This window comes from Anolis sagrei, chromosome 6 (genome assembly GCF_037176765.1).
Source record: "Anolis sagrei isolate rAnoSag1 chromosome 6, rAnoSag1.mat, whole genome shotgun sequence".
Lineage (NCBI taxonomy): Eukaryota > Metazoa > Chordata > Lepidosauria > Squamata > Dactyloidae > Anolis > Anolis sagrei.
The window spans coordinates 120,382,093-120,407,772 of record NC_090026.1 but is presented as its reverse complement, the minus strand read 5'-3'; the positions used below and the strand labels follow the sequence as shown (position 1 = coordinate 120,407,772).

The 25,680-nt window shown below is 42.6% G+C and overlaps 1 protein-coding gene across 1 annotated transcript; it reads left to right on the top strand.

Annotated features, from left to right (window-relative positions):
* The first annotated feature begins 4,639 nt into the window (after nt 1-4,639).
* HTR5A (5-hydroxytryptamine receptor 5A) lies at nt 4,640-18,690 on the top strand. The gene is made up of 3 exons (XM_060782592.2): nt 4,640-5,380; nt 10,608-11,606; nt 17,592-18,690. The coding sequence occupies exons 2-3, from the start codon at nt 10,860-10,862 to the stop codon at nt 17,922-17,924; spliced, it is 1,080 nt and encodes a 359-aa protein (XP_060638575.2). The 5' UTR covers nt 4,640-5,380; nt 10,608-10,859; the 3' UTR covers nt 17,925-18,690.
* The last annotated feature ends 6,990 nt before the right edge of the window (nt 18,691-25,680 follow it).

Sequence of the window (25,680 nt, the reverse complement as noted above, 5' to 3'; positions counted from 1 at the left end):
CCCATTGGCTTTTTTGCCGCCACATCACATTGTTGGCTCATGTTTAACTTGTTGTCCACGAGGACTCCAAGATCTTTTTCACACGTACTGCTCTCAAGCCAGCATCCCCCATTCTGTATCTTTGCATTTCGTTTTTTTCTGCCTAAGTGGAGTATCTTGCATTTGTCCGTGTTGAACTTCACCTTAAAAAAGTTAAAGAAGTGGCACCTTAAAGACTTTATTAATCTTTAGGATGCAGCAAGCTCTTCATTGGTTTGCTTGCAATGGAATATAACTACTATCCTTTTGGGATTCTTCAAAAGTACTTTCCCTTTCAATTACTTTGACTGTGGCGCCGCTGGCTGGGAGTCAGCTGCATTAAGATCACTACTGACCAAAAGGTCATGAGTTTGAAGCCAGCCCGGGTTGGAGTGAGCGTCCGCCCAATTTGTGTAGCTTGCTGTCAACCTTTGCAACCTGAAAGACAGTTGCGTCTGTCAAGTAGGAAATTTAGATACTGCCTATGCAGGGAGGCTAATTTAAGTAATTTAGGGCGCCATAAAAAATCTCCAGCAAGCATGCAAAGAATGAGGAAGTACTTCATCAGTGTCACAAATGGACGGTGAAGCAACAGCTCCCCTGGTGGCCAGAATACCCTCATGGAAAGCTGGAATGTTAAATTGCCTCTGTGTCTGTCTATATATGTGGTGTGTCTATGGCATTGAATTAAATGCTAATCAAGGTAGTCAGTTGAAACATTCACACCTAGCTCCAGCAGACATAAGTCCTTTGTCCCACCCTGGTCATTCCACAGATATATAAACCCATTTTCCTACTTCCAACAGACCTCACTACCTCTGAGGATGCTTGCCATAGATGCAGGTGAAACGTCAGGAGAAAATGCCTCTAGAACATGGCCATTTAGCCCGGAAAAACTTACAACAACCCATGGCATTGAATGTTTGCCATGTATATGTACATTGTAATCCGTCCTGAGTCCCCTGCAGGGTGAGAAGGGCAGAATATAAATACTGTAAATAAATAATAAATAATAATTTTTCAAACATTGAAATGCTATATAAGCCTATATAGCAGGCATGGGCAAACTTGGGCCCAACAGGTGTTTTGGACTTCAAATTCCACAATTTTTAACAGCCGGTAGGATGTTAGGAATTGTGGGAGTTGAAGTCCAAAACACCTGGAGGGCCCAAGTTTGCCCAAGCCTGCTATCTACAATACACAGTCTTCCTTTGTCCACCTTTTTACCATCTGATGAGTGTGAGATGCTGCGGAATGTAATCCTGGAAGCATGTTATATTTTTCCTCCATTAATGGAGCTACACTCTGTAACTAGAAAAGTAACTAAGTTACTTCCAAAGTAACTAGAAAGAAAAATCTGATGAGCATGAGAGGCTGGAGAATGTCATCCTAGAAGCATGTTATATCTTTCCTCCATTTAATGGAATCACATCCCTGTAACTAGAAAAGCGACTAAGTTATTTCCAAAGTAACTAGAAATACGTATTTACTTATTTATTTACTATATTTGTATACCGCCTTTCTCAGTCCACAGGCGACTCAAGGCGGTTTACAGAGGCAAAATTAAATGCCCAAGAACATCATAAAAGATATAAAACAAATTAAAAACAATAGTATAAATATACAATCATAGCAAGGTCAATAAAACATAGATCATTAATGTCTCCTAGTTAAAATTTGATGAGTGTGAGATGCTGCAGAATGTCATCCTGTTGTATCTTTCCTCCATTTAATGGAGCCGCACTTCCAAAGTAACTAGAAATAAAATCTGATGTGTGTAAGATGTTGCAGAACGTAATTCTAGAAGAATGTTAATATCTTTCCTCCATTTAATGGAGCCGCACCCCTGTAACTTGAAAAGTAACTAAGTTACTTCCAAAGTAACTAGAAATAAAATCTGATGAATGTAAGATGTTGCAGAATGTAATTCTAGAAGAATGTTATATCTTTCCTCCATTTAGTGAAGTACCTAAGTTACTTCCAAAGTAACTAGAAATAAAATCTATAAGCATGAGATGTTGGAGAATGTCATCCAAGAAGCATGTTATATCTTTCCTCCATTTAATAGAATCACATCCCTGTAACTAGGAAAATAACTAAGTTACTTCCAAAGTAACTAGAAATAAAATCTCATGAGCGTGAGATGCTGGAGAATATCATCCTAAAAGCATGCTATATCTTTCTTCCACCATTTAATGGAGTCACATCCCTGTAACTAGAAAAGTAACTAAGTTACTTCCAAAGTAACTAGAAATAAAATCTCATGAGTGTGAGATGCTGGAGAGTATCATCCTAAAAGCATGCTATATATTTCTTCCACCATTTAATGGAATCACATCCCTGTAACTAGAAAAGTAACTAAGTTACTTCCAAAGTAACTTGAAATAAAATCTCATGAGCATGAGAGACTGGAGAATGTCATCCTAGAAGCATGTTGTATCGTTTCTCCATTTAATGGAGCTGCGCCCCTGTAACTAGAAAAGTAACTAAGTTACTTCCAAAGTAACTAGAAATAGAATCTGATGAGTGTGAGATGCTGGAGAATGCCATTCTAGAAGCATGTTATATCTTTCCTCCATTTAATGGAATCACATTCCTGTAACTAGAAAAGTAACTAAGTTACCTCCAAAGTAACTAGAAATAAAATTTGTTGAGTGTGAGTTGTTGCAGAATGTAATTCTAGAAGAATGTTATATCTTTCCTCCATTTAATGGAGCTGCACCCCTGTAACTTGAAAAGTAACTAAGTTAATAAGTAACTAGAAATAAAATCTTATGAACATGAGAGGCTGGAGAATGTCATCCTAGAACAGTGGTTCTCAACCTGTGGGTCCCCAGATGTTTTGGCCTTCAACTCCCAGAAATCCTAACAGCTGGTAAACTGGCTGGGATTTCTGGGAGCTGTATGCCAAAACATCTGGGGACCCACAGGTTGAGAACCACTGTCCTAGAAGCATGTTATATCTTTCCTCCATTTAATGGAGCAGCACCCCTGTAACTAAAAAAAGTAACAAAGTTACTTCCAAAGTAACTAGAAATAAAATCTGATGCGTGAAAGATGTAGCAGAATGTAATTCCAGAAGAATGTTATATCTTTCCTCCATTTAATGGAGTCACATCCCTGTAACTTGAAAAGTAACTAAGTTACTTCCAAAGTAACTAGAAATAAATTTGATAAGCGTGAGATGCTGGAGAATGTAATCCTAGAAGCATGTTATATCTTTACTCAATTCAACAGAGTCACATCCCTGTAACTAGAAAAGTAACTGAATTACTTCCAAAGTAACTAGAAATAAAATCTCATGAGCGTGAGATGCTGGAGAATATCATCCTAAAAGCATGTTGTATCTTTCCTCCATTTAATGGAGCAGCACCCCTGTAACTAGAAAAGTAACTAAGTTACTTACAAAGTAACTAGAAATAAAATTTGTTGAGTGTGAGATGTTGCAAAATGTAATTCTAGAAGAATGTTATAACTTTCCTCCATTTAATGGAATCACGTCCCTGTAACTTGAAAAAATAATTTACTTTCAAAGTAACTAGGAATAAAATTTGTTGAGTGTGAGTTGTTGCAGAATGTAATTCTAGAAGAATGTTATATCTTTCCTCCATTTAGAGGCCCTCTAACTAGAAAAGTAACTAAGTTACTTCCAAAGTAACTAGAAATTAAAATATGATGAGTGTGAGATGCTGGAGTTTTCCATGCTTGAAAGCGTGGAAGCATCCCAGCAGAAGCGTGTGCTCAACTCCCTCCATCTACAAAAAAGAATCAAGACAAACGAGAAGGTGAAAGGAGGCGAGGAGGAACAGAAGGGGAGGAGGGACGCCTCTGGCTCCCTCTCTGCCGGGATCAAACCGGGACACGTCTGGACGAGGGGCTGGGAAGTCGCAGAGCACAAGAGATCCCTCCCAAGACCTCCCAGAAGCAGGAGGAAAGGGTTGGATCCTTGGGGAGGTGTCTCTCCCGCCTTTGCGTTGCCTCGCCTTCTTCTCCATCCTCCTCCTCTTCCTCCCAAAGCCTTCACCGCGTCGGAGGAAGAAAGCAGCCGCGCCCGACTCAGAGGAAAACAGGCACCCCGCTTTTGTCTTCCCGTCTGGAGCTGGACAAGACCTGCGGATATTGAGGTCCCCACTGAGCCGACATTGCTTCCCTGGGGAACGCGTTACAGCTCCAATCTCGTTCCTTCGGGAGGGAAACAAAGCTTTGTCGGGAGTGATCCGAGGAGATAATGATGATGATGGGGAGGAAGAAGTCTTGAGATCCAGGTCGCAGCTCAGCTCTTTGTGCCAACTTGATGCCAACCAAGCCATCAGATCCCTGGTATCAGCGGATGGATACTGAGGTCTGTCTGTCTCTCCTTCTATTCCATTTTTAATGTCGGGTTTCCGCATATTTTGAACTCGTATTGGATGCGAGGGGGGAAAAAGGTAGGGAGATAAATTAAGACTTAAGAGTCAAAGGGGACCCCAAAGGCTATGTAGTCCAACCCTTTACTACAGAGGAATGCATTACTCAAGCATCCCATGTTAAAAGAGAGCTTGGGTTGGAAACTGAGGCCAAAGTATTGTTGCTTGACTCGGTTTGGGACTTCTTTTTTTCCACGTTTGGATCTCCTCGAAGGGAGATTGGGAAGGCATTGGGACTGACTTCCAAGCAGGAAGGTTGGCACACTTCAAGATATTGACTTGGAAACTGGAGCCAAAGTATTGTTGTTTAACTCGGTCTGGGAATTCTTCCTTTCCACGCGTGAATCTCCACGAAGGGAGATTGGGAAGGCTTTGGGACTGACCTCCAAGCAGGAAGGTTGGCACACTTCAAGATATTGACTTGGGAACTGAAGCCAAATATTGTTGCCTGACTCGGTTTGGGACTTTTCCACGCGTGGATCTCCACGAAGGGAGATTGAGAAGGCTTTGGGACTGACTTCCAAGCAGGAAGGTTGGCACACTTCAAGATATTGACTTGGGAACTGAAGCCAAATATTGTTGCCTGACTCGGTTTGGGACTTTTCCACGCGTGGATCTCCACGAGGGGAGATTGAGAAAGCTTTGGGACTAACCTCCAAACAGGAAGGTTAGCACACTTCAAGATATTGACTTGGGAACTGAAGCCAAAGTATTGTTGCTTGACTCGGTTTGGGACTTTTCCACGCGTGGATCTCCACGAGGGGAGATTGAGAAGGCTTTGGGACTGACCTCCAAGGAGGAAGACGATCTTTACTTGCCACTTTCCTGAGCTTTGCAAGACTTACTCCCAAGTAAACCACTGCTGTGATTATCTCTATCTAGATGCAGCCTTGCTCCAACCCGAAAAGCTTTTGCATCAGATCTCATTTGCTATGAAAGCTCCCCTCAGCCTACAGGTGAGTGACTGTTCTTCAGGGTGCAACAGAAAACTCTTTATTTACAGTGGCTGGAGCTACACTACCATGCAATGCAGTTTGGAACTGCATTAAATGCTCAGTGTAGACCCATTTAATGAAGTTTGAACTGCATCGAACCTCGTTAATTGGGTCATCAACACTAACCATATAATGCAAGCTGCATTTTGTAGTAGTGTAGATCCAGCACTAGATTCACAGAAAGAGTTGATTCTGGGTTGCTGTGAGTTTTCCGGGCTGTATGGCCATGTTCCAGAAGCATTATCTCCTGACGTTTTGCCTGCAACTATGGCAGGCACCCTCAGAGGTTGTGATGTCTGCTGGAAACTAGGAAAATTGGGTTTATATATATGTAGAATGTCCAGAACCCTTGTTTGTTTGAGGTAGGTGTGAATGTTGCAATTGGCCACCTTTATTAGCATTTAATGGCCTTGTAGCTTCAATGTCTGGCTTCTTACGGCTTGGGGAATTCTTTGTTGGGAGGTGATTAACTGGTCCTGACTGTTTCTTGTCTGGAGTTCCCCTGTTTTTGAGTTTACTATCCTGACCACCTTGATTAGCATTTAATGTCCTAGCAGTTCCAAGGTCTGGCTTCTTACTGCCTGGGGGAATCCTTTGTTGGGAGGTAATTAGTTGTCCTCGAAAGTATCTTGTCTGGAATTCCCCTGTTTTTGAGTGTTGTTCTTGATTTACTGTCCTGACCACCTTGATTAGCATTTAATGTCCTAGCAGTTCCAAGGTCTGGCTTCTTACTGCCTGGAGGAATCCTTTGTTGAGAGGTGATTAGGTGTCCCTGATAGTTTCTTGTCTGGAGTTCCCCTGTTTGTTTTAAGTTGCTCTTTATTTATTGTTGTAATTTTAGAGTTTTTTAATACTGGTAGCCAGATTTTGTTCATTGTCATGGTTTCCGCCTTTCTGTTGATGTTGTCCACATGCTTTATGGATTTCACTGGCTTCTCTATGTAGTCTGACATGGTAGTTGTTAGAGTGGTCCAGCATTGCTGTGTTCTCAAATAATATGCTGTGTCCAAGTTGGTTCATCAAGTGCTCTGCTGCCTCACAACCTCTGAGGGTGCCTGCCATAGATGCGGGCGAAATGTCAGAAGAGAATGCTTCTGGAGCATGGCCGTACAGCCTGGAAAACTCACAACAACCCAGTGATTCTGGCCATGAAAGGCTTTGAGAATGCATTGATTCTACTGTATGGAGCAGGCATGGGGAAACTTTGGCTCTCCAGGTGTTTAGGACTTCAACTTCCACAATTCCTGGCCTCAGACCACTTTCTTTTTCCCCCTCAGCCACTTAAGCGGCTGGAGCGTAACTGATAAGGCGTCCATTTTATATGTTTGAAAGGGATTTTTTTTTAATACACACTTTTGTTCTTGCAATGCAACCAAAAGAGAAGAGGGTGCATTGATTTATATATTTACAGTATTTATATTCAGCCCTTCTCACCCCAAAGGGGACTCAGAGCGGATCACAGAACACATATACGGCAAACGTTGACAAGACGGACAACTGTACATAGATAGAGGAAGTATATATATAGGCTTTTCCTATCTTTGGCATCTTGGAGGCTGTGCTTAGTTCCAGCCATGGGAGTGATGTGTGCTGTCACTCCATCTTCCCTGCCAAAGATCTTTGTTTGTAAACTTTCCTCCTTGATCAAATCGTTGGCATTGTTCTGGCATTTCCTTATGGGCACCTTAAAATACCTCCTCGCTTTAAAGCCTTATCTACTTATCTACTCACATTTCTATTTATCTACTCACAATTATATATTTTATACTACATGTAATATTACTAATAATATTACAATATAATGGTATAATACAATATAGTAATATATAATACTGATATTGTACTATGCTAATAATATAATATACTAGCTGTCCCCTACCACGCGTTGCTGTGGCCCACTAGGGGTTCTGTGTGGGAAGTTTGGCCCATTTCTATCATTGGTGGGGTTCAGAATGCTCTGTGATTGTAGATGAACTATAAATCCCAGCAACTACAACTCCCAAATGTCAATAATCTATTTTCCCCAAACTCCACCAGTGTTCACATTTGAGCATATTGAGTATTCGTGTAGAGTTTGGTCCAGATCTATCATTGTTTGAGTCCACAGTGATCTCTGGATGTAAGTGAACTACAACTCCAAAACCAAAGGACACTGCCCACCAAACCCTTCCAGTATTTTCTGTTGGTCACGGGCGAACTGTGTGCCAGGTTTGGTTCAATTCCATCGTTGGTGGGGTTCAGAATGCTCTTTGATTGTAGGTGAACTATAAATCCCAGTGACTACAGCTCCCAAATGACAAAATCAATTATTTTGAGTGAAGGACATACTTTGGGTTGTTAGGTGTCTTGTGTCCAAATTTGGTGTCAATTCGTCCAGTGCTTTTTGAGTTCTGTTAATCCCACAAACGTACATTAGATTTTTATTTATATAGATTGTATGTATATTGTATATTGTATAGATGTATATTGTATGTATATCTTATAAGCCGCTCTGAGTCGCCTTCGGGGTGAGAAGGGCAGCATATAAATGTCAAAAATAAATAAATAAAATAAATAAATATTTTTCCCCGAACTGCTAGGTAGGCAGAAGCTGGGCTAAAGGCCAGGAGCTCACCCTGACCCATGTTTCAAACTGCCAACCTTTTGATTGGCAAGATTTACTGGGATTCAATATTATATGCAAGGAGTGTTGTCTCCTTTCTTGGAAGGTTTTGTTTTTTTCCTTCTTCTTTGATTTAAATGGGAAGGTAGGAAAAGCCCTTTGCATATGCTCAGAGGGATCGTTATGCATTGTGTAATAAAATTTATGGTTGTATTTTTAAAATGGGCTTTCCACTCCAGTGCCTTTCCAGATGTGGAGATTACACTCATGATTACACTTCCTAGTTGATGGTCTCTTGCATCCCTTCCTTTCAGGTGTCTTAGGGCTGATGGGAACTATAGTTCAACCTTCCTGGCAGAAATAGAAATACTTACAAAAACAATATACTAAAGAGTCAAATAAGGTATGAAGATGGGCAATACAAAGGCAAATATCTTAATATTCCAAATGCCACTCTCCTGTATTCTCGTGAAGTTTCATGTAATGTATGTGTTTTTAAACTCTGGAAAGCAAAAAAGCAGGCATTTTCAGTGTACCGGCAGTCCCCAGGTTACGAACAAGTTCTGTAGGTTTGTTCTTAAATTGAATTTGTATGAAAGTCAGAACAGTTACATTTTAAAACTGTGTGTATATACACAAGGTGAAGGTTTCCCTTTGACTTAAAGTCTAGCCGTGTCCGATTCTGGAGGTAAGTGCTCATCTCCATTTCTAAGCTGAAGAGCCTGTGTTATCCATAGATGACTCCAAGTTCATGTGGCCAGCATGGCTGCATGGAGCGCAGTTACCTCCCCACCAGAGTGGTACCTATTAATCTACTCACATTTGCATATTTTCGAACTGCTAGGTTGGCAGAAACTGGGGCTAACAGCAGGAGCTCACACGGCTCCCCGGATTTGAACCACTCAACTTTCAGTCAGCAAGTTCAGCAGCTCAGTGGTTTAACCTGCTGCACCACTGGGGGCTCATATGTGTGTGTGTGTCTAAATCAAAATGTGTATGTATCTATATAAAAAATGTAATTTCTGTTTGTGGGATTAACACAACTCAAAAACCACTGGACAAATTGTCACCAAATTTGGACACAATACACCTCTCAGGCCAACGAGTGACCATCCCTCATAAAAACACTGAGAAACATAGCAGAAGGGACTTAAAAGCAAAAAAAAGCAAAAACCCAAAAAGACACTACAGCGCATGCGCAAAAACGTCTCCCCCAGCAAAGAAAACACACAATAGCATATCCACACTTGCTTCCAGGCTACAGTTCCCAGCATCCCCTAGACCAGGCCCTTTAGGAGAGGAGGATTATCCAAACACACTGCTTCCAAGATGCAAGCTTTCTTCTCTTTGGATTTCCTTGAGAGCATCCCAATCCCTGTATATTTCCAATTTCCTATTCCCGGACTGCAACTCCCAGCAATGCTCCAGATTAGCTAGATTAGCTAGAGATAGATAGGTAGATGGATGGATAGATAGATAGATAGATAGATAGATAGATAGATAGATAGATCGATCGATAGATCAGGAGGACTGCTGGGAGTTGCAGTCCAAGAATAGGTAGAGAAGGAAGAACTGGGAGAAAGAAGAAAGGAAAGGAAAGGGAGGGGAGGAAGGGAAGAGGAAGAGAAGGAAGGAAGGAGAGAAGGAAAGAATGAAAGAAAGAAAGAAAGAAAGAAAGAAAGAAAGAAAGGAAGGAAGGAAGGAAGGAAGGAAGGAAGAAAGGGAAGGAGATAAAGAGAGAAAGAGGGAGGGAAGATTGGCCACAGCAATGTGTGGTGGGTACAGCTAGTGTGTGTGTCCTCTCTCTCTCTCTCTCTCTCTCTTTATATGAAAGCTTTGGACAGCACAGAGAAGGGTAAACAGTAACACCGCTGTGATGTTTTGCTATCTGTGCCCCTGTTCAGAAGATTTCATCTCACTTTCTGTTCCTGTGATAATTGGATTTTTAAAAAACGTGGCTTGGTGATAAAGCTTCGGTGGAGATACCATTTCCCCATGGTAACTCTTTCACGGTGGATTTACCTTCTTAGAAGTAGATTTCTTTCACTTCCTGTTGTCTCACCTCCGTTCTTAAAGGTAGTCAATTGTAAGTCAGGTGTTTGTAACTTGGGAACTGCCTATTTAAGGAGTCAGAGTGGTACAGTAGTTTGAGTACTGAACTTGAGTTTTGGGAGATGAGAATTCAAATATCTGCCCAGTCATGGAAATCCTGAGAAAAAAACTGGCAGAATAGGGTTGTAAACCCTGCTCAGACATGGAAACCCCCAGGGAGACATTGGGCAAGTCTGTCTCAGCCTCAAAGAAGACAATAATATATGCCCTCTGAACAAATCTTGCCAAGGAAAAGAACCACTCTAGATTTGGGTTTCTGTTAGTTTTCCAGGCTGTATGCCCATGTTCCAGAAGCATTCTGTCCTGAAGTTTCACCCACATCTATGGCAGGCATCCTCAGAGGCTGTGAGGTTTGTTTGCCTTAGGGCTACTATATCTTAAAAACAACATTGAGGCACATAACAATAAGAACAGCACGGCATTTTCAACTGGCCGCTTATGACTTTGTCTTTTTGTTTTCTGTTGGATTTACAGGTGGATTTAAAAATGGATTTAAGACTGGTTCGCGAACGTGTCCTTAGTGTGTTCCTCGCCAATGCCTACGCTTGCCAGATTGGTGCTCTTCTAAACTGGGAGCATGCCAGAGCTCTGAAATAAGGCACATCTATCATCTTTTCCAGAAGTATGATATTATCTTGGGCATAAAAAAAGGGCCGGTGCTTAATTTAGAAGAAGCCTATCCATCTGGTTGTCTCCACCAAGATATGCTCCTCGGCTAATCGCTGCATGATGGATTGGTCCCCAAACTTCACTTGCTTCTCGGTCACCGCTTTTGCCAATTCCAGTCAGATAGGTTCTGACTCCGCTGAGGACTTCCCATCTGGGGAGCGATCCTTGTCGGTCTTCACTGTCCTCATCTTGACCCTCTTGGCCATGTTGGCAGTGGCCACCTTCCTCTGGAATCTGCTGGTGCTGGCGACAATCCTGCGGGTGCGCACTTTCCACCGGGTGCCCCACAACCTGGTGGCTTCCATGGCCATTTCGGACGTGATGGTGGCCGCCTTGGTGATGCCCCTCAGCCTGGTGCATGAATTGTCTGGACACCGCTGGCGGCTGGGGAGGGCTCTATGCCAAGCCTGGATCTCCTGCGATGTGCTTTGCTGCACTGCCAGCATCTGGAACGTCACCGCCATTGCTTTGGATCGGTACTGGTCCATCACTCGACACCTGGAGTACACCTTGCGGACCCGGAGACGCATCTCCAACATCATGATTGCTCTGACTTGGTTCCTCTCAGCCATCATTTCCTTGGCTCCAGTACTCTTTGGTTGGGGGGAGACCTACTCAGAGGGCAATGAAGAGTGTCAGGTCAGCCGGGAGCCTTCCTACACCATCTTCTCCACATTCGGGGCATTTTACGTGCCTCTCTGCGTGGTGCTTTTCGTATACTGGAAAATCTACAAGGCAGCTAAGTTTCGCATTGGATCACGCAAGAGCAATTCCATCACGCCAATTACTCCAGAAGCCCTGGAGGTGAGCTCTTTGCAATGCTAGGAAAAATTTCTCCCTATTTTGCACTATGTTTCCAAAACCCCTTCTACACTACCATATAAAATCCAGTTTATCTACTTTGACCAAAAGGTCGCAAGTTGGAAGTCAGGGAGCAGTGTGAGCTGTTAGCCCCAGCTTCTGCCAACCTAGCAGTTCAAAAACATGCAGATGTACCACTCTGGCAGGAAGGTAACGGTACTCCATGCAGTCATGCCAGCCACATGACTTTGGAGGTGTCTACGGACAACGCCAGCTCTTTGGCTTAGAAATGGAGATGAGCACCAACCCAGAGTCGTAAACAACTGGACTTAGTGTAAGGGAAAACCATTACCCATCTACTTTGAACTGGATTATATGGCAATGTAGACTCACATAATCCAGTTCAAAGCAGCCAATATGGATTATATGGCAGTATAAAAGGGATCCTAGAACTCCTTCCGTCATTATGGGAGTTTTGGACCAAAACAAGGTCTGGGCATAACTGGCTGTCATATGGGATAATATGATGCGCATAAGCATGCTATGAACTAGGTGAGTTCCATCTTCACATAAAGTCAACAGCTATGGTGCATGTTTGTAAAACATACTATTACAGGCAGTCCCCAAGTTGCAGACATCCAATTTACAAATGACTCACAGTTAAGAATGGGGGTGAGACAACAGGAAGTAAGAGAAATCTACCTTTAGAAGGGAAATTCATTCCTGGAAGAATTATCATGGGGAAAAGATCTCTCATCACTATTCCTTATTTCCACAACAAGCCACATTTTTCAAAATCCAGTGATCACAGGGATAGAAAATGAGCGCAAATCTTCTGAAGAGGGACACAGACAGCAAAACAAACAGCACAAGGGTATCAACCCACTGGGCTATACCCTGCATGAATTCTACAGCGAAAACACACACTTATTTTGTCTTATAAATGTGGCACCAAAGGGGAAGGAAAGAAGAAAGGAAAATGCCCTTCCATGGGACCCGAATCTCTGCAGCCTGAAGTGAGGTGAGGCCCTTGTCTCATCACATTAAGGGTAGGGCTGTCCCAGAGAAATGTAGGACCATGAACAGAATCAAAGCTTCAGTCATTCTGATGCAGTACAGACGATGGAACCCTATGTACCCAAACAGTTTTAATTGATGATGGAATTGAGTGCTTCCAGTCATTGTGTTTGCCTACAGCCGCTTCATTTCAGGCATTGTGTGCATGTGTGAACAGCTGTTCCCTCCTCTGCCCCTTTCCAAACTATGCAGTCATAGTTGGGCTGTGATTTATGCTTATCGTTGTGGTAACGTGGAGGGGTCCTTCTGGATTTTCTGCCTCTAATGGGTTGCAGTGATGGCAAGACAGCTACATAAGCAACTGTACAAATAGTATGCACAATGTGGCTTGGGTTGTGGCTTCTAGATGTGCATCTACACTGTAGAATCAATGCAGTTTGACACCACTCTGACTGCTTGGCTCAATGCTGTGGAATCATAGGAGTTGTAGTCTGGCGAGGCACCAGAACTCTTTGGCAGAGAAGGCTAAAGACCTTGCAAAACTCAGACTTCCATGATTTAATAATATTGAACCGTATCAGTTAAAGTGGTATCAAACTGCATTAGTTCTACAGTTTTGGACTGGAAAGGGTCCAGGTAATTCCTTATCCTACAGAGTAAACTAAGCGCCAATATAGGTGACCTCCTGATTAAATTTAATGACATGGAAGACACTGACTTTGGGTAAGTCACACTCTCTCAGCCTCAGGTGGAAGGCAAAGACAAACCCAATCCAAAATCTACCATGGCAGGCAGGCAGGCTGGAAGGAAAGAAAGAAAGAAGAAGTAAGGAATCATAGAATCATTGAGTTGGAAGAGACCTCATGGGCCATCCAGTCCAACCCCCTACCAAGAAGCAGGAAAATCACATTCAAAGCACCCCCAACAGATGGCCATCCAGCCTCTGTTCAAAAGCCTCCAAAGAAGGAGCCTTCACCCCACTTCGGGGCAGAGAGTTCCACTGTTGAACAGCTCTCACACGTTCTTCCTAATGTTCAGGTGGAAGCTCCTTTCCTGTAGTTTGAAGCCATTGTTCCATGTCCTAGTCTTCAGGGCAGCAGAAAACAAGCTTGCTCCCTCCTCCCTATGACTTCCCCTCACATATTTATACATGGCCCTCGTCATGTCTCCCCTCAGCCTTTTCTTCTTCAGGCTAAACTTGCCCAGGCCTTTAAGCCGCTCCTCGTAGGGCTTGTTTTCCAGACCCTTGATCATTTTAGTTGCACATTCCAGCTTGCCAACATCTCCTTTTAATTGTGGTGACCAGAATGGGACACAGTGTGATTCCAGGTGTGGTCTAACCAAGGCAGAATAGAGAGGTAGTACCTGGATCTAGGCACTAGATTCCTATTGATAAAGTCCAAAATCCCATTGTTCTTTTTAGCCGCCGCATAGCATTGTTGGCTCATGTTTAACTTCCTACCTACGAGGACTCCCAATATCCTTTTCACACATACTGCTATAAAAGCAAGGAAGGAAGGAAGGAAGGAAGGAAGGAAGGAAGGAAGGAAGGAAGGAAGGAAGGAAGGAGAGAGAGAGAAACAAACTGGACAGAACATCCTTCCCCAACCTTTTTACTTCCACATGTTATTTGTCAGGCTGATGAAGAACGATGGGAGTTACACACAATACATCTTGTGTGCCCCAAGTTCAGAAAGGTTAAATTAGAATAATAGCCCCAAATGGCAAGAAGGCAGTTTCTTTGGGGTTTTTACTTTCTTTGTACCCTGCTATTATCTCCCCAAGGGACTCAGTGCGGCTTACATGAGATTGAGCCCACAATACAACAACAAAAACAATAGCAATAGTAATACAAATAAAAAATAAACTCATAAACAGAAAATAGCAATAAACATTAACAATAACACGGCGACGTTTGAAAGCCTATGTCAGGGCTAATGTACTAATTAAAATTTTTAAAAATAATGCTGAGCGTAACCAGGTGACATATAAACAGGATAGAAATTTTGGAGAGGGATAGAGCATGTAAACAATCCTAGATCACTAAAAAGTGCATTTAGGGACATGTTGCTAGGATTTTTCAATTTTCAAAATAAGGGAAATTCTGAATGGCCCGCCTAAAGAAACTGAATATATTTACTTCTAATAGGCAGTGCTTGGGTGCTATGAATAGGACAGGATTTTTAGTTTAAATATAGAAAAGAGGGCAAAGTGTGTCTTGGGATTGCAGGCTTGTTTCTACCACATCGTTTTCCCCAGGCTGCCCTTTTTCTGCCCTGGAAGAAAAGAATATAATGAAAGCCAAGATGTGTTGCTTCTCTGTTTAAATACAGTCTAAGCACCCATGTTTATAACGTTTTATTCTTTTTTCAGAACTCTCAACAACTTTCAGTTTTGTTCTTAGGAGCATCATGTTAGGGGTCTATCTGTTGTGCAGAAGTAGAGAAAAGTTGCAGTTAATTATAGCATAATCCATCAATATGATATGTGTTATGGACCGAAAACAGCCCGGCAACCCTCACTTGCCATTGCTGCTCCTTGAGCACCCATATTAAACCCCAGTCAAAGGCTTGTTTGGGAGGGGAAGCAGAATGTTTCCAGGAGCAGCCGGTGAGCTCAGGCCAGGGAGTACCAGATGGTCTTGTCATTTCTCTCCTCATTTGGGCAGCTGGGTTGTCTGCAGCATTTGCATTTTCTGGCAGCTGTAGTGATGGATGAAGGTACATGGAGAGAGGGCTGGGGTTGCTGGGAATAATATTTCATTGGGCACTTGCATATTCCAAGGCTGGGTTGGAATCTATCATCAGATTCAGGGGCTTGAGTTAATTTTTAAAATAGAAACTATTCTGAGATATAGTCTGGGTCCAAAAAACCCCAGTGTGATTGATAATTAAAGACTTCTGAGACCTGAAATTTGCTTTTAAGCAGCAGAATTCAATGTACCTCATTATCCTCCTGCATTTTCCTCATTTTAGTAATATAATGCAGGGCAAGGAACAGCATCATTTCCCACAAAATCAGATATTTCTTGATGATTTTCTGAAAATAACCCAGAAATGTACGTTCTCCGTGTGTGTGTATCAGGAGTGACTTGAGAAACTGCAAGTCACTTCAGGTGTGAGAGAACTGGCTGTCTGTAAGAATGTTGATTTTGGGCACAAATTATCCCACAATTTTTCCTGGGACGGCATATGGCTCATAGGCTATGCTTTGCTCACTCTTGAGTTATAAGATCCAGATCCAGTAGCATCTCGCTCATCCAAAATAAATGGGCCGGCAGGATGTTGGATAAATGAAAATGCCGGATAATATGGAGGCTTCTCACAGATGTTTGATGTCTTCCCATTCTTGTAAGAGGCTTCTCTCATGTCCCTACATGAGGAGCTGGAGCTGACAGAGGGAGCTCAACCTACTCTCCTCGGATTTGAACCTCTGACCTGTCAGTCAGGAGTCCTGCCAGCACAAGGGTTTAACCCATTGTGCCACCAAGGGTTCCAGAAACCTATTGGAAGATCCAGATTGCCATATTCCATACCTTCCTATTGTTGTGCTTATAGATCAGGAATGGGGAGCTTAATCTTCCTTCTTAAACTTTTCCAGGGAGGTGAAGCTACTTCCCCTTTGTTGGTGATTTCCAACCAAGAGAAGGATTTAGTGATTTTAGTATTGATACCCCAACACTGAAAAAGTTGAATAGCATCTCTTGGGGATCTCTTTTCTGAGAGTTAAGCCAAATTTTGTAGGTTATTCTCATTCTTTCTCTTCTTTTATCCTCACCCTTCACCTAATATCATCCCCCACATCCCAAGAACTACCTTGAAACTAAATTTGGCTCATGACCTGGAAGAAGTCCCCTTACCCTTTGATTCTAGATGATTATAGGAACTTCAACTAATCCTAGACAGTGGTAACTAAAGGACCCAATCCCAGTAGGGTTGGAAACCCATGCCAAGTTTCAACCTGAACTTTAAAGCAGTGATCTAAGGTGCTGAATCTGTTTTGGACATAGGGTTCAGTACCTTGGATAGCTCCTTGAATGTTTATAGTGCCATCAGGAATGGGTTCGCCAGTCAACTAAGACGAATGCTATCAGTTGACCGTGATTCTGTGTAGACAATAGCTAGAGATGAGTGATGATCCTTCCTTTTCACCTCCAAGGATTTGAACCATGGTCTCCAGATATTCTGTCTGAATAATTTCTTCTTGGACAAACCTATTAGGTGAAGGAGGTCTGTTCAGATTGTGATTGGGATGCAAGGAGGGTGACACTTCCAGCCCCCTCTAGCCAGCAAGTGAGACTGCTATTATGAATTGTAAGAACAGTCCAACTTATTATTGTTTGGGACTCACTTCCCAAACAAGAGGCCGGGAATGCAATATTTTTTGTCCCCTGATCAACTGCTTTTTTTCTTTTTGGGTCAGGAGTGACTTGAGAAACTGCAAGTTGCTTCTGGTATGAGAGAATTGGCTGTCTGCAAAGACATTACCCAGGGGACGCCCAGATGTTTTGATGTTTTATCATCCTTGTGGAAGGCTTCTCTCATGTCCCAGCATGGGGAGCTGGAGCTGACAGAGGGAGCTCATCCATGCTCTGAACAGACCTCCTTTGCCCAGTGTGGCTAATGACTGTTAGGAATTGTGGGAATTGAAATCCAAAATATCTGGAGGGCCGAAGCTTGCCAATGCCTGCCTTAGAGTAAGACAATATAGTATCGTAATATGACGCAGTTACAGATTTGTAATTCTATCTTATAAATTGGTAACTGCAGTGCAGAATGTCAGACAAAATCTCCAAATTTGGGGGGCTTGACTCCATGAGCATGGCCTTTCCATATCTTCAACATGCCATGAAATGTAATGGAAGCAGAACTCAGTTGTTTTCAGTATCTTTGTAGTTATAATGCTATAGGCATGAATTCATGCTTTGTTCACAAAGTACTCCTGTCTGAAGAGTATATTTGTCTCCGGCAGGTCAAGGAAGGCTCTCAGCAGCCCCAGATGGTGTTTACTGTCCGCCATGCGACGGTGACCTTCCAGACTGATGGAGACACCTGGAGGGAGCAGAAGGAGAAGAAAGCTGCCTTGATGGTGGGCATCCTCATAGGCGTCTTTGTGTTGTGCTGGATCCCCTTCTTCATCACTGAACTGCTCAACCCGCTCTGCTCCTGCGACATCCCCCCTCTCTGGAAAAGCATCTTCCTTTGGCTCGGCTACTCCAACTCCTTCTTCAACCCTCTGATCTACACCGCCTTCAACAAGAACTACAACAATGCCTTCAAGAGCCTGTTTTCCAGGCAGCCGTGAAATGTGTTCCAACAAGAGAGCAAAATACCATTTTTTGACAAATATAAAGTCAAAGCATCTTCCTTCTTCACCTTGCGCAGAGAGGGAAACATGAACGCAGAGTCTCTATAGAGAAACTCAGGTGCTCCAAGATGAGCTGTTGATACTCCAACGTAAAGAAAACATCCTTGTGAGTTCAGGCATTGCCCTCGAAGACAGCTCTTCTGTTGTGCAGACACTGTATTTCTCCCTAGTGTTTAAAAAGCAATAGTTTGCTGCTGGGTGAACCAGATTTTCTTTTGTTCCCAGGTTACGGTCCCAGGGCAGTTCTCGGTGTTGTGCAGAACATCAACATTTGTGATTGTCATGCCCATTCAGTCGACGATATCTGTAAAATCACTTGTGATGAGTGGTGTTAATGTGTCTTTTTATGGAAAAAAAAAACCAACAACGTTGCTGTTATTATTTGTAATTCCTTAGAGGAATGAGACCTCCGTGAACCATATTAGTCACCACAGTATTCACTTGAACATGAGGAGACGGAGAGAATGTTGAATACAGGCAAAGCACTTTAAAAACGTTTGTTTAATATATATTTTTATATTCCATTACATTAGGGTGTTTCAACTGAATGGTGACCTGGAACCAGTTTCCCTCCAAACTTCATTCCCTAAAAGCAAGCCCAAATACTTCTGTTTTCCTAGCCAGTCCTTCTCAAAATGTCATCCAAATGGATGGGATATCATCATCCATTGCCATTTTGAGAAGGGCTGCAGAGGAAACTGGATGTCCTTATAGCCTAGCCCAGAGCCCCTGGTGGTGCAGCGGGTTAAACCACTGAGCTGCTGAACTTGCTGACAGAAAGGTCGCAGGTTCAAATCCAGGGAGTGCAGTGAGCTCCTGCTGTTAGCCCCAGCTTCTGCCAACCTAGCAGTTCAAAAACATGCAAATGTGAGTAGATCAATAGGTGGGAAAGTAACAGTGCTCCAAACAGTCATGCCGGCCAAACAACCTTGGAGGTGTCTATGGACAATGCCGTCTCTTTGGCTTAGAAATGGAGATGATCATCACCCTCCACACAACTGGACTTAATGTATTGTCGAAGGCTTTCATGGCCGGAATTACTGGGTTGTTGTAGGGTTTTTTGGGCTATATGGCCATGTTCTAGAGGCATTTTCTCCTGATGTTTCGCCTGCATCTATGGCAAGCATCCTCAGAGGTAATGAGGTCTATTGGAACCTCACTACCTCTGAGGATGTTTGCCATAGATGCAGGTGAAACGTCAGGAGAAAATGTCTCTAGAACATAGCCATATAGCCTGAAAAAATCTACAACAACCCAACTAGACTTAAAGTTAGAGGAAAACTTCACCTTATGGGCTACTGCATCCATGAGCAAACTTCAGACCTCCAAGTATTTTGGACTTCAATTCCCACAATTCCTAACAGCCTTCCAGCCTACACTTGGAGGGATGAAGCTTGCCCGTAGCTGGGCTACTATGAGATTCTTGTGCACTTGTGAGGGCAAATTGGGGCAGTTTTTTCACATTTTCATGTTTTTGAGGGACTTTCAGTCTGGCTTTTGGGCACAAATTATCCCCCAGTTTTTCCTTTTTTAAAAAAAAAAAAAGAGAGAGGCTGAGGGACTTTGTTAGACTGGTGGGGAACTTGACATCACCAGAGTGAAATAGCTGTGACGGCATGTGGCTCTTGGGCTATGCTTTGCTCACTCTTGAGTTATACTATCAAAGAACATGCAGGCTGGGATAGAAAGATCCAGATACAGTAGAGTCTCACTTTTCCTACATAAATGGGCTGGCAGGATGCCGGATAAATGAAAATGTTGGATAATACGGAGGCTTCTGGGAGTTGAAGTCCATATCTCCATCCTGGCAGAGATCAGTGGTGAGTGAGTTCTCCTTCTGTTTGGTTTTCCAGACTCAAGGAGAGAACTCACTCACCACTGATGGAAAAAAGAGCAACAAACAAGGAATTTTAATGAAAAGGTAGATAGTACACTTATACAAATCCTCAAGAGAACTGCCTACCCTCATTCTATTTTCTTCCCATATTTCCTACAACTTCCATGTAGCCAACTCAGACTGAACCATTGCTCCGCATAGAAGTCATCGGGAGAGGCAGAACCATTATGCTCTGGTTCTTCTTCAAAGTCTGCACAGTGGTACTGGCCAAAATGAGGAAGAAAGAAGGAAACTAAAAACATGGCCTCCAAAGGGGAAATGCTGGAGGAAAAAGGGGGTGGAGGGCATTGGAATAGGGAGCATTGGATAGCATGAAAGGTGAAATAAGTGAAGGTCGGATAAGCAAGACTCTACTGTTGTTGCTTCCTCACCCCCCACTGGGCTTTGTAGTCTCATGATGCATCTACACTGTTGAATTAATGCAATTTGACACCACTTCAAACTGCTATGGCCTAATGCCATGGAATCCTGAAAGCTGTAGTTTAGTGAGGCACCAGTAAAGAAGGTGGAAGCTCTTCTAAAACTGCAACTCCCAGGATACCATAGTCTTGAGCCATGGCAATACTACCAAACTGAGTTTATTCTACAGTGTAGATGTGCCCCAAGTTTCCTAGAAACACCTTTGTTGACTCCTCACCTTAAGTAAAAACTACATGAGTGAGTCAACACTATTGAAACTGAGGAAACAGTCACAATCAATTTGTAGTATAGTCTATGCGTGGAAAGGATAAAAGCTTGGGAGTATTTCCTTTTTCGGACTACCAAAAACAGAAAAGCAGAGGCCAGAATTCTGGGCATTATGGTCTAAGGGAATGGTTTTTCTGAGGTGCCCATGTTACGAGGGGAAGCCTGAAATACTCCTTTCGAATCTACGTGTTCCCTTTGCCATATTTCCACAGTTTTCGCTATGTAATAAAACTGCTTCTCACAACAAAGCCGAGAGAGACTCAATATGTTTTCATCATTTCCTGACTGTTAGACCTTAACAAAAAGAGCTCATCTCGAGTCAATCTTCCTTCCTCCTGCCGTCTCTTAGACCTTGATGCTTAACGAATGGTAACATTTTTCATGTTTGTCCTATATCCCAGATGCTTTAGCTGAGAAATGCAGAGAGCACTTCCTTCTCCTGCCAGCATCTGATTCACAGTCAGTTCTTTTGGAGGAAGTTCCAAACAGAATCCAACAAGAATTCCTCAGTGACTCCCTTCAATTTGTTTACATGGTTTCTTTTCATCTAGTTCTTGGAAGGCAATGTGCTCCTTCTTCATAATGCTGGGCCAGGAATTATCCTCTTGTTTTTCTTCAGCATCCAACTCTGGTATGAAACACTTTTCCATTTTGGTCGAGAAAACAGATTGGATATTGTATGATTGATTCTAAATGGGTATCTAGTCCTATAGGTAACGTTTGCCAAAATAATATCCTCTGGAGTGACATTGAGAGATTTCAAAATTATTTCTATCAGTGCACAGAAATCAATTCAAGGATTCAAAAAATGAGTCCCCACAGAGATCTTCCTTGTGCAACTGTATTACATTTTCCACCTAGAGTTGTAGAGTTGGAAGAGACCTTGTTGGCCATCCAGTTCAACACCCTGCCAAGAAGCATTCAAAGCACCCCCGACAGATGGCCATCCAGCCTCTTTTTAAAATCCTCCAAAGAATGGAGCATTCACCACACTCTAGGGCAGAGAGTTCCACTACTGAACAGCTCTCACAGTTAGGAACTTCTTCCTCATGTTCAGGTGGAATCTCCTTTCCTGTAGTTGAAGCTCCGCATCCTAGTCTCCAGGGCAGCAGAAAACAAACTCGCTCCCTCCTCCCTATGAGTTCTCCTCATAGATTTATACAAGGCCCTCATCATGACTCCTCTCAGGCTTCCCTTCTGCAGGATAAACATGCCCAACTCTATAAGCCACTCTTCATAGGGCTTATTCTCCAGACCCGTGACCATTTTAGTTGCACATTCCAGCTTGTCAACATCTCCCTTCAATTGTGATGACCAGAATGGGACACTGTGATTCCAGGTGTGGTCTGATCAAGGCAGAATAGAGGGGTAGCATTACTTCCCTGGATATAGACACTGGACTCCAAGATCTTTTTCACACATACTGCTGATGAGCCAGGTGTCCCCTTTTCTGTATCTTTGCATTTCATTTTTTCTGCCTAAGTGGAGTATCTTGCATTTGTCCCTGTTGAACTTCATTTTGTTAATTTTGGCCAATCATCTCTCTAATCTGTTCTGCTTTCTGCTCCTATATCCTGGAGTATTGGCTCTCCTTCCCAATTTGGCGTCATCTGCAAACTTGACGGCCATACCTTCTAACCCTTCAACTAAGTCATTAATAAAGATGTTGAACAGGACCGGGCCCAGGACAGAGCCCTGCTGATGGCACTCGACTTGTCACTTCTTTCCAGGACGAAGCAGAAGCATTGGGAAGAATTCCCCTCTGGGTTCATTCACTTAACCAATTACAGATCCACCCAGCGGTATTTTACCTAGCCCACATTTGACTAGACTGTTTGCCAGACGTTCTATAATCAAGTCTTATTCCTTTTATGTTAATATTTGCTCATGTATCCAATATTGCAGAGTTGGCAATTATAAAGAAAATGACAGAAAATATACTTTTTCTAGTAACTAAAGACTCATTTTCAAAGTCTTCAGTATCCACTGAGGTTTGGTTCCAGATCTCAAAATACATGAGTATTCAAGTCCCATTGTATACAGTGACATAGTAAAACACTTCCTCATATAATGCAATCCTTTTGCAATCCTGGTTTGCAAGCCGTGTGTGATAGCATCCTTAGTGCGATTTTGAATTTTAGTCTGAACTTCAAAGTACCACCCAAGGTTCTGAACCCTATCTGAAAATAAGGTTCAAAGAAAGGAGTTAATGGAGCTTTCCATGGTGCTGAAACCAGTCCTCACTTAAATTCAGCACTTTTGGCAGCAACACCAGAGGCACTCCAAGTGGCCAGCTACTAGTCAAAGGACATTTAATCAACCACTAAGCTTGCAAACTCTGTTTTGTCTGTTTGTTAAAAATTTGTTAAAAATGTAATACAATTGTCTGGTTGATACTGACATGATAAATAAATAAGCACTTTTGACAGATCATTCAAAGTTCAGACTAAAACTTGAAGCTGACTCCAGAGCCTCCATAAGCCACAACTCTGTGGAATCTACTCCATGCAAGCTTGTACTTCATTGGCCCATATTATGATATTGGAGAAAGTCACCTCTTTTGCTGGATCCCACTCAGAGTTTATGGTCGGAATTCACAATCTCTGTCATGCATGCATAATCCAGACTTATGCATTCATAGCTGAGTCACAGCCTAGATATATACAAGAGCTGCTGCATGGGAAGTCAGGAATGGGACAGGCTGAGAGACATTACTAAGCTACATCATTAGCTAACCTAGAATACCAATCAATGCTTACAATTTAAAATGTTTTTAAGGGCAGAAATGGCAAACAATGCATCCTTATGCACTCTTGAAGCCTTGATATAGCAGCCCTCCAAAGAAATAGTATTACAAAAGGTATCGTGAAAGGCAGTGAGGTTTGGCCGATGCCTTTCTTATATGCTGGCACCCAGAGCTCCAAAATTCTTGGACTACACTGCCCAGTATCCCCATCCAAAATGGCTGCTGGGATTCTGGACAATTGTGTCCCATTCTCTTCAACACAAATAAATGAAATGAGTGCAGGAGACTAAGCCCTGTTATGTCCTGACTTAAACAGAGTCATGGAATGAATGTCTTACCTATGTATTGACTGATTTTGCAACAATTAGTGAAGTGGATTTCATAGAATCATAGAGTCATAGAGTTGGAAGAGACCTCATGGGCCATCCAGTCCAACCCCATACTGCCAAGAAGCAGGAAAATTGCATTCAAAGCACCCCTGACAGATGGCCATCCAGCCTCTGCTTAAAAGCCTCCAAAGAAGGTGCCTCTACCACACTCCGGGGCAGAGAGTTCCACTGCTGAACAGTTCTCACAGTCAAGAAATTCTTCCTAATGTTCAGATGGAATCTCCTTTCTTGTAGTTTGAAGCCATTGCTCCATGTCCTAGTCTCCAGGGCAGCAGAAAACATTTACTCTTGTTGAGACTCACCAACAAGATTTTAGCTGAAGATAAAAACCTATTGCTGACATTTCCAACTGTTGGGTAAACCCAGTACAAAATAATAACAACACTCTCTTTAGAAAAGCTTGATATTTACCAGAAATAAATGGGATTTATTTCCAGTGGGGGTGGGCTATTGACATTGGTTGGGAAATAGCAGCCAGCAATGAAAGGACCAAGGCATTGACATCTTGAGCCCAGCCTCTGTTTAAATATCAGCCACAAAGTCAATGTCTTAAATCAAGAAATAGCTATCTAAGATCTACAGAGTTATTCGCAGGAACACCTCAGCAAGCAAGAGTCCAAAAGTGGCAGGCTAAAACCTGGAACCTCAATCAGTGGCTGATACCAGATGAGAAACTCCCTCCTGAACACACAGAAGACTGGACAACTTGGAAGGCACCACAAGATGCAGATCCAACCTTAAGAAATGTGGTTACACGAGATGCGAGCATGGAGAAGAGCAGACCACCTACTATAATGCAGTCTGAGCCCTGCCACATGCACAATGGAGAGCCTTCTCACAGCAACACCAGAGGCACTCCAAGTGGCCAGCTTCTGGTCAAAGGAAATGTAGTATAATGACAAGTTTTTAACTTTCTGGAGTTTTTTTTTTCACACACACACACACATATATACATACACATTATAGCTGTATTCTCAATTTGCTTCTGACATGATAAATAAATATTAAATCAAAGGCATATTTCATAAGCCTCTCATCTGCGCTGATATAACTGAATCCTCTTGCAAGTCTTCAACTGGAATAGGCCTAGTGCTTCAACAGGATTTCGATATGTGTTGACCCAACAATAAACTGAATAAGTTCACTGTAGTTGTGGCTAGCCAATAGGATTCTGTCTAGTGATTGCAGCTTTTAAAATGCTGGTGGATGGATAAAATTGCCTTGCTTTCCATTTAAGCGTGTAATAAAATGGAGAGAAAATCTTCCTTGATCCCGAGGACTCTGTGATCATTGCAAATGGCAAGGCAATGGGGAGTGGGGGCTGATGGCCACTTGCTGAGCCACGGCACTGTTCCTGTATTGTAAGAGCAGAGCCTAAAGTGCTTCAGTGCTTTCTGGAGAATTAAGCCAAGGGAAGAGGACTGCCTGATGGGATGATGGACAAGCGATTCCTGCCCACACATAATCTGAAGCATGGCTCAGTTGCTCCAGTGTGAAACCTAAATGCATCAATGACTGAAAAAGAAAATGTATATTGGAATCAAGAGCCATGGAAGGAATTGCTCAGATAAAGATGGGATTCGACAAAGTGGTCCAAGCCTTGTAAAAGTTACTTTTGGGGAATGACACCTCCCTGAAAAATCCAAATTCTGATCCAAGCTATTAGGCCTACATCTAATTGCTAGTCCCAATTGACCTGTTTCATCAACTGCTAAATGGCAAGTCAGCATGTATGCAAGTCCTGATGATTGCATAGACTACTCTAATCTGGATTTAATTAGATTTAGGCCTTTGTTTTCAGAATTCGGAATGTCTGGAAGATGAGACAAGGAACTAATGAAAACTTCAGAAGTAGCACTGGAAAGATTTAGTTTCAAAAATGTTGTTCAACTTGGTGAGGAAAAACTCAGGATCAAGACAGAAGCTTTCCATCTATATATGGAGTCAGGGAGAATATGGCAGATCAAGGCTAAA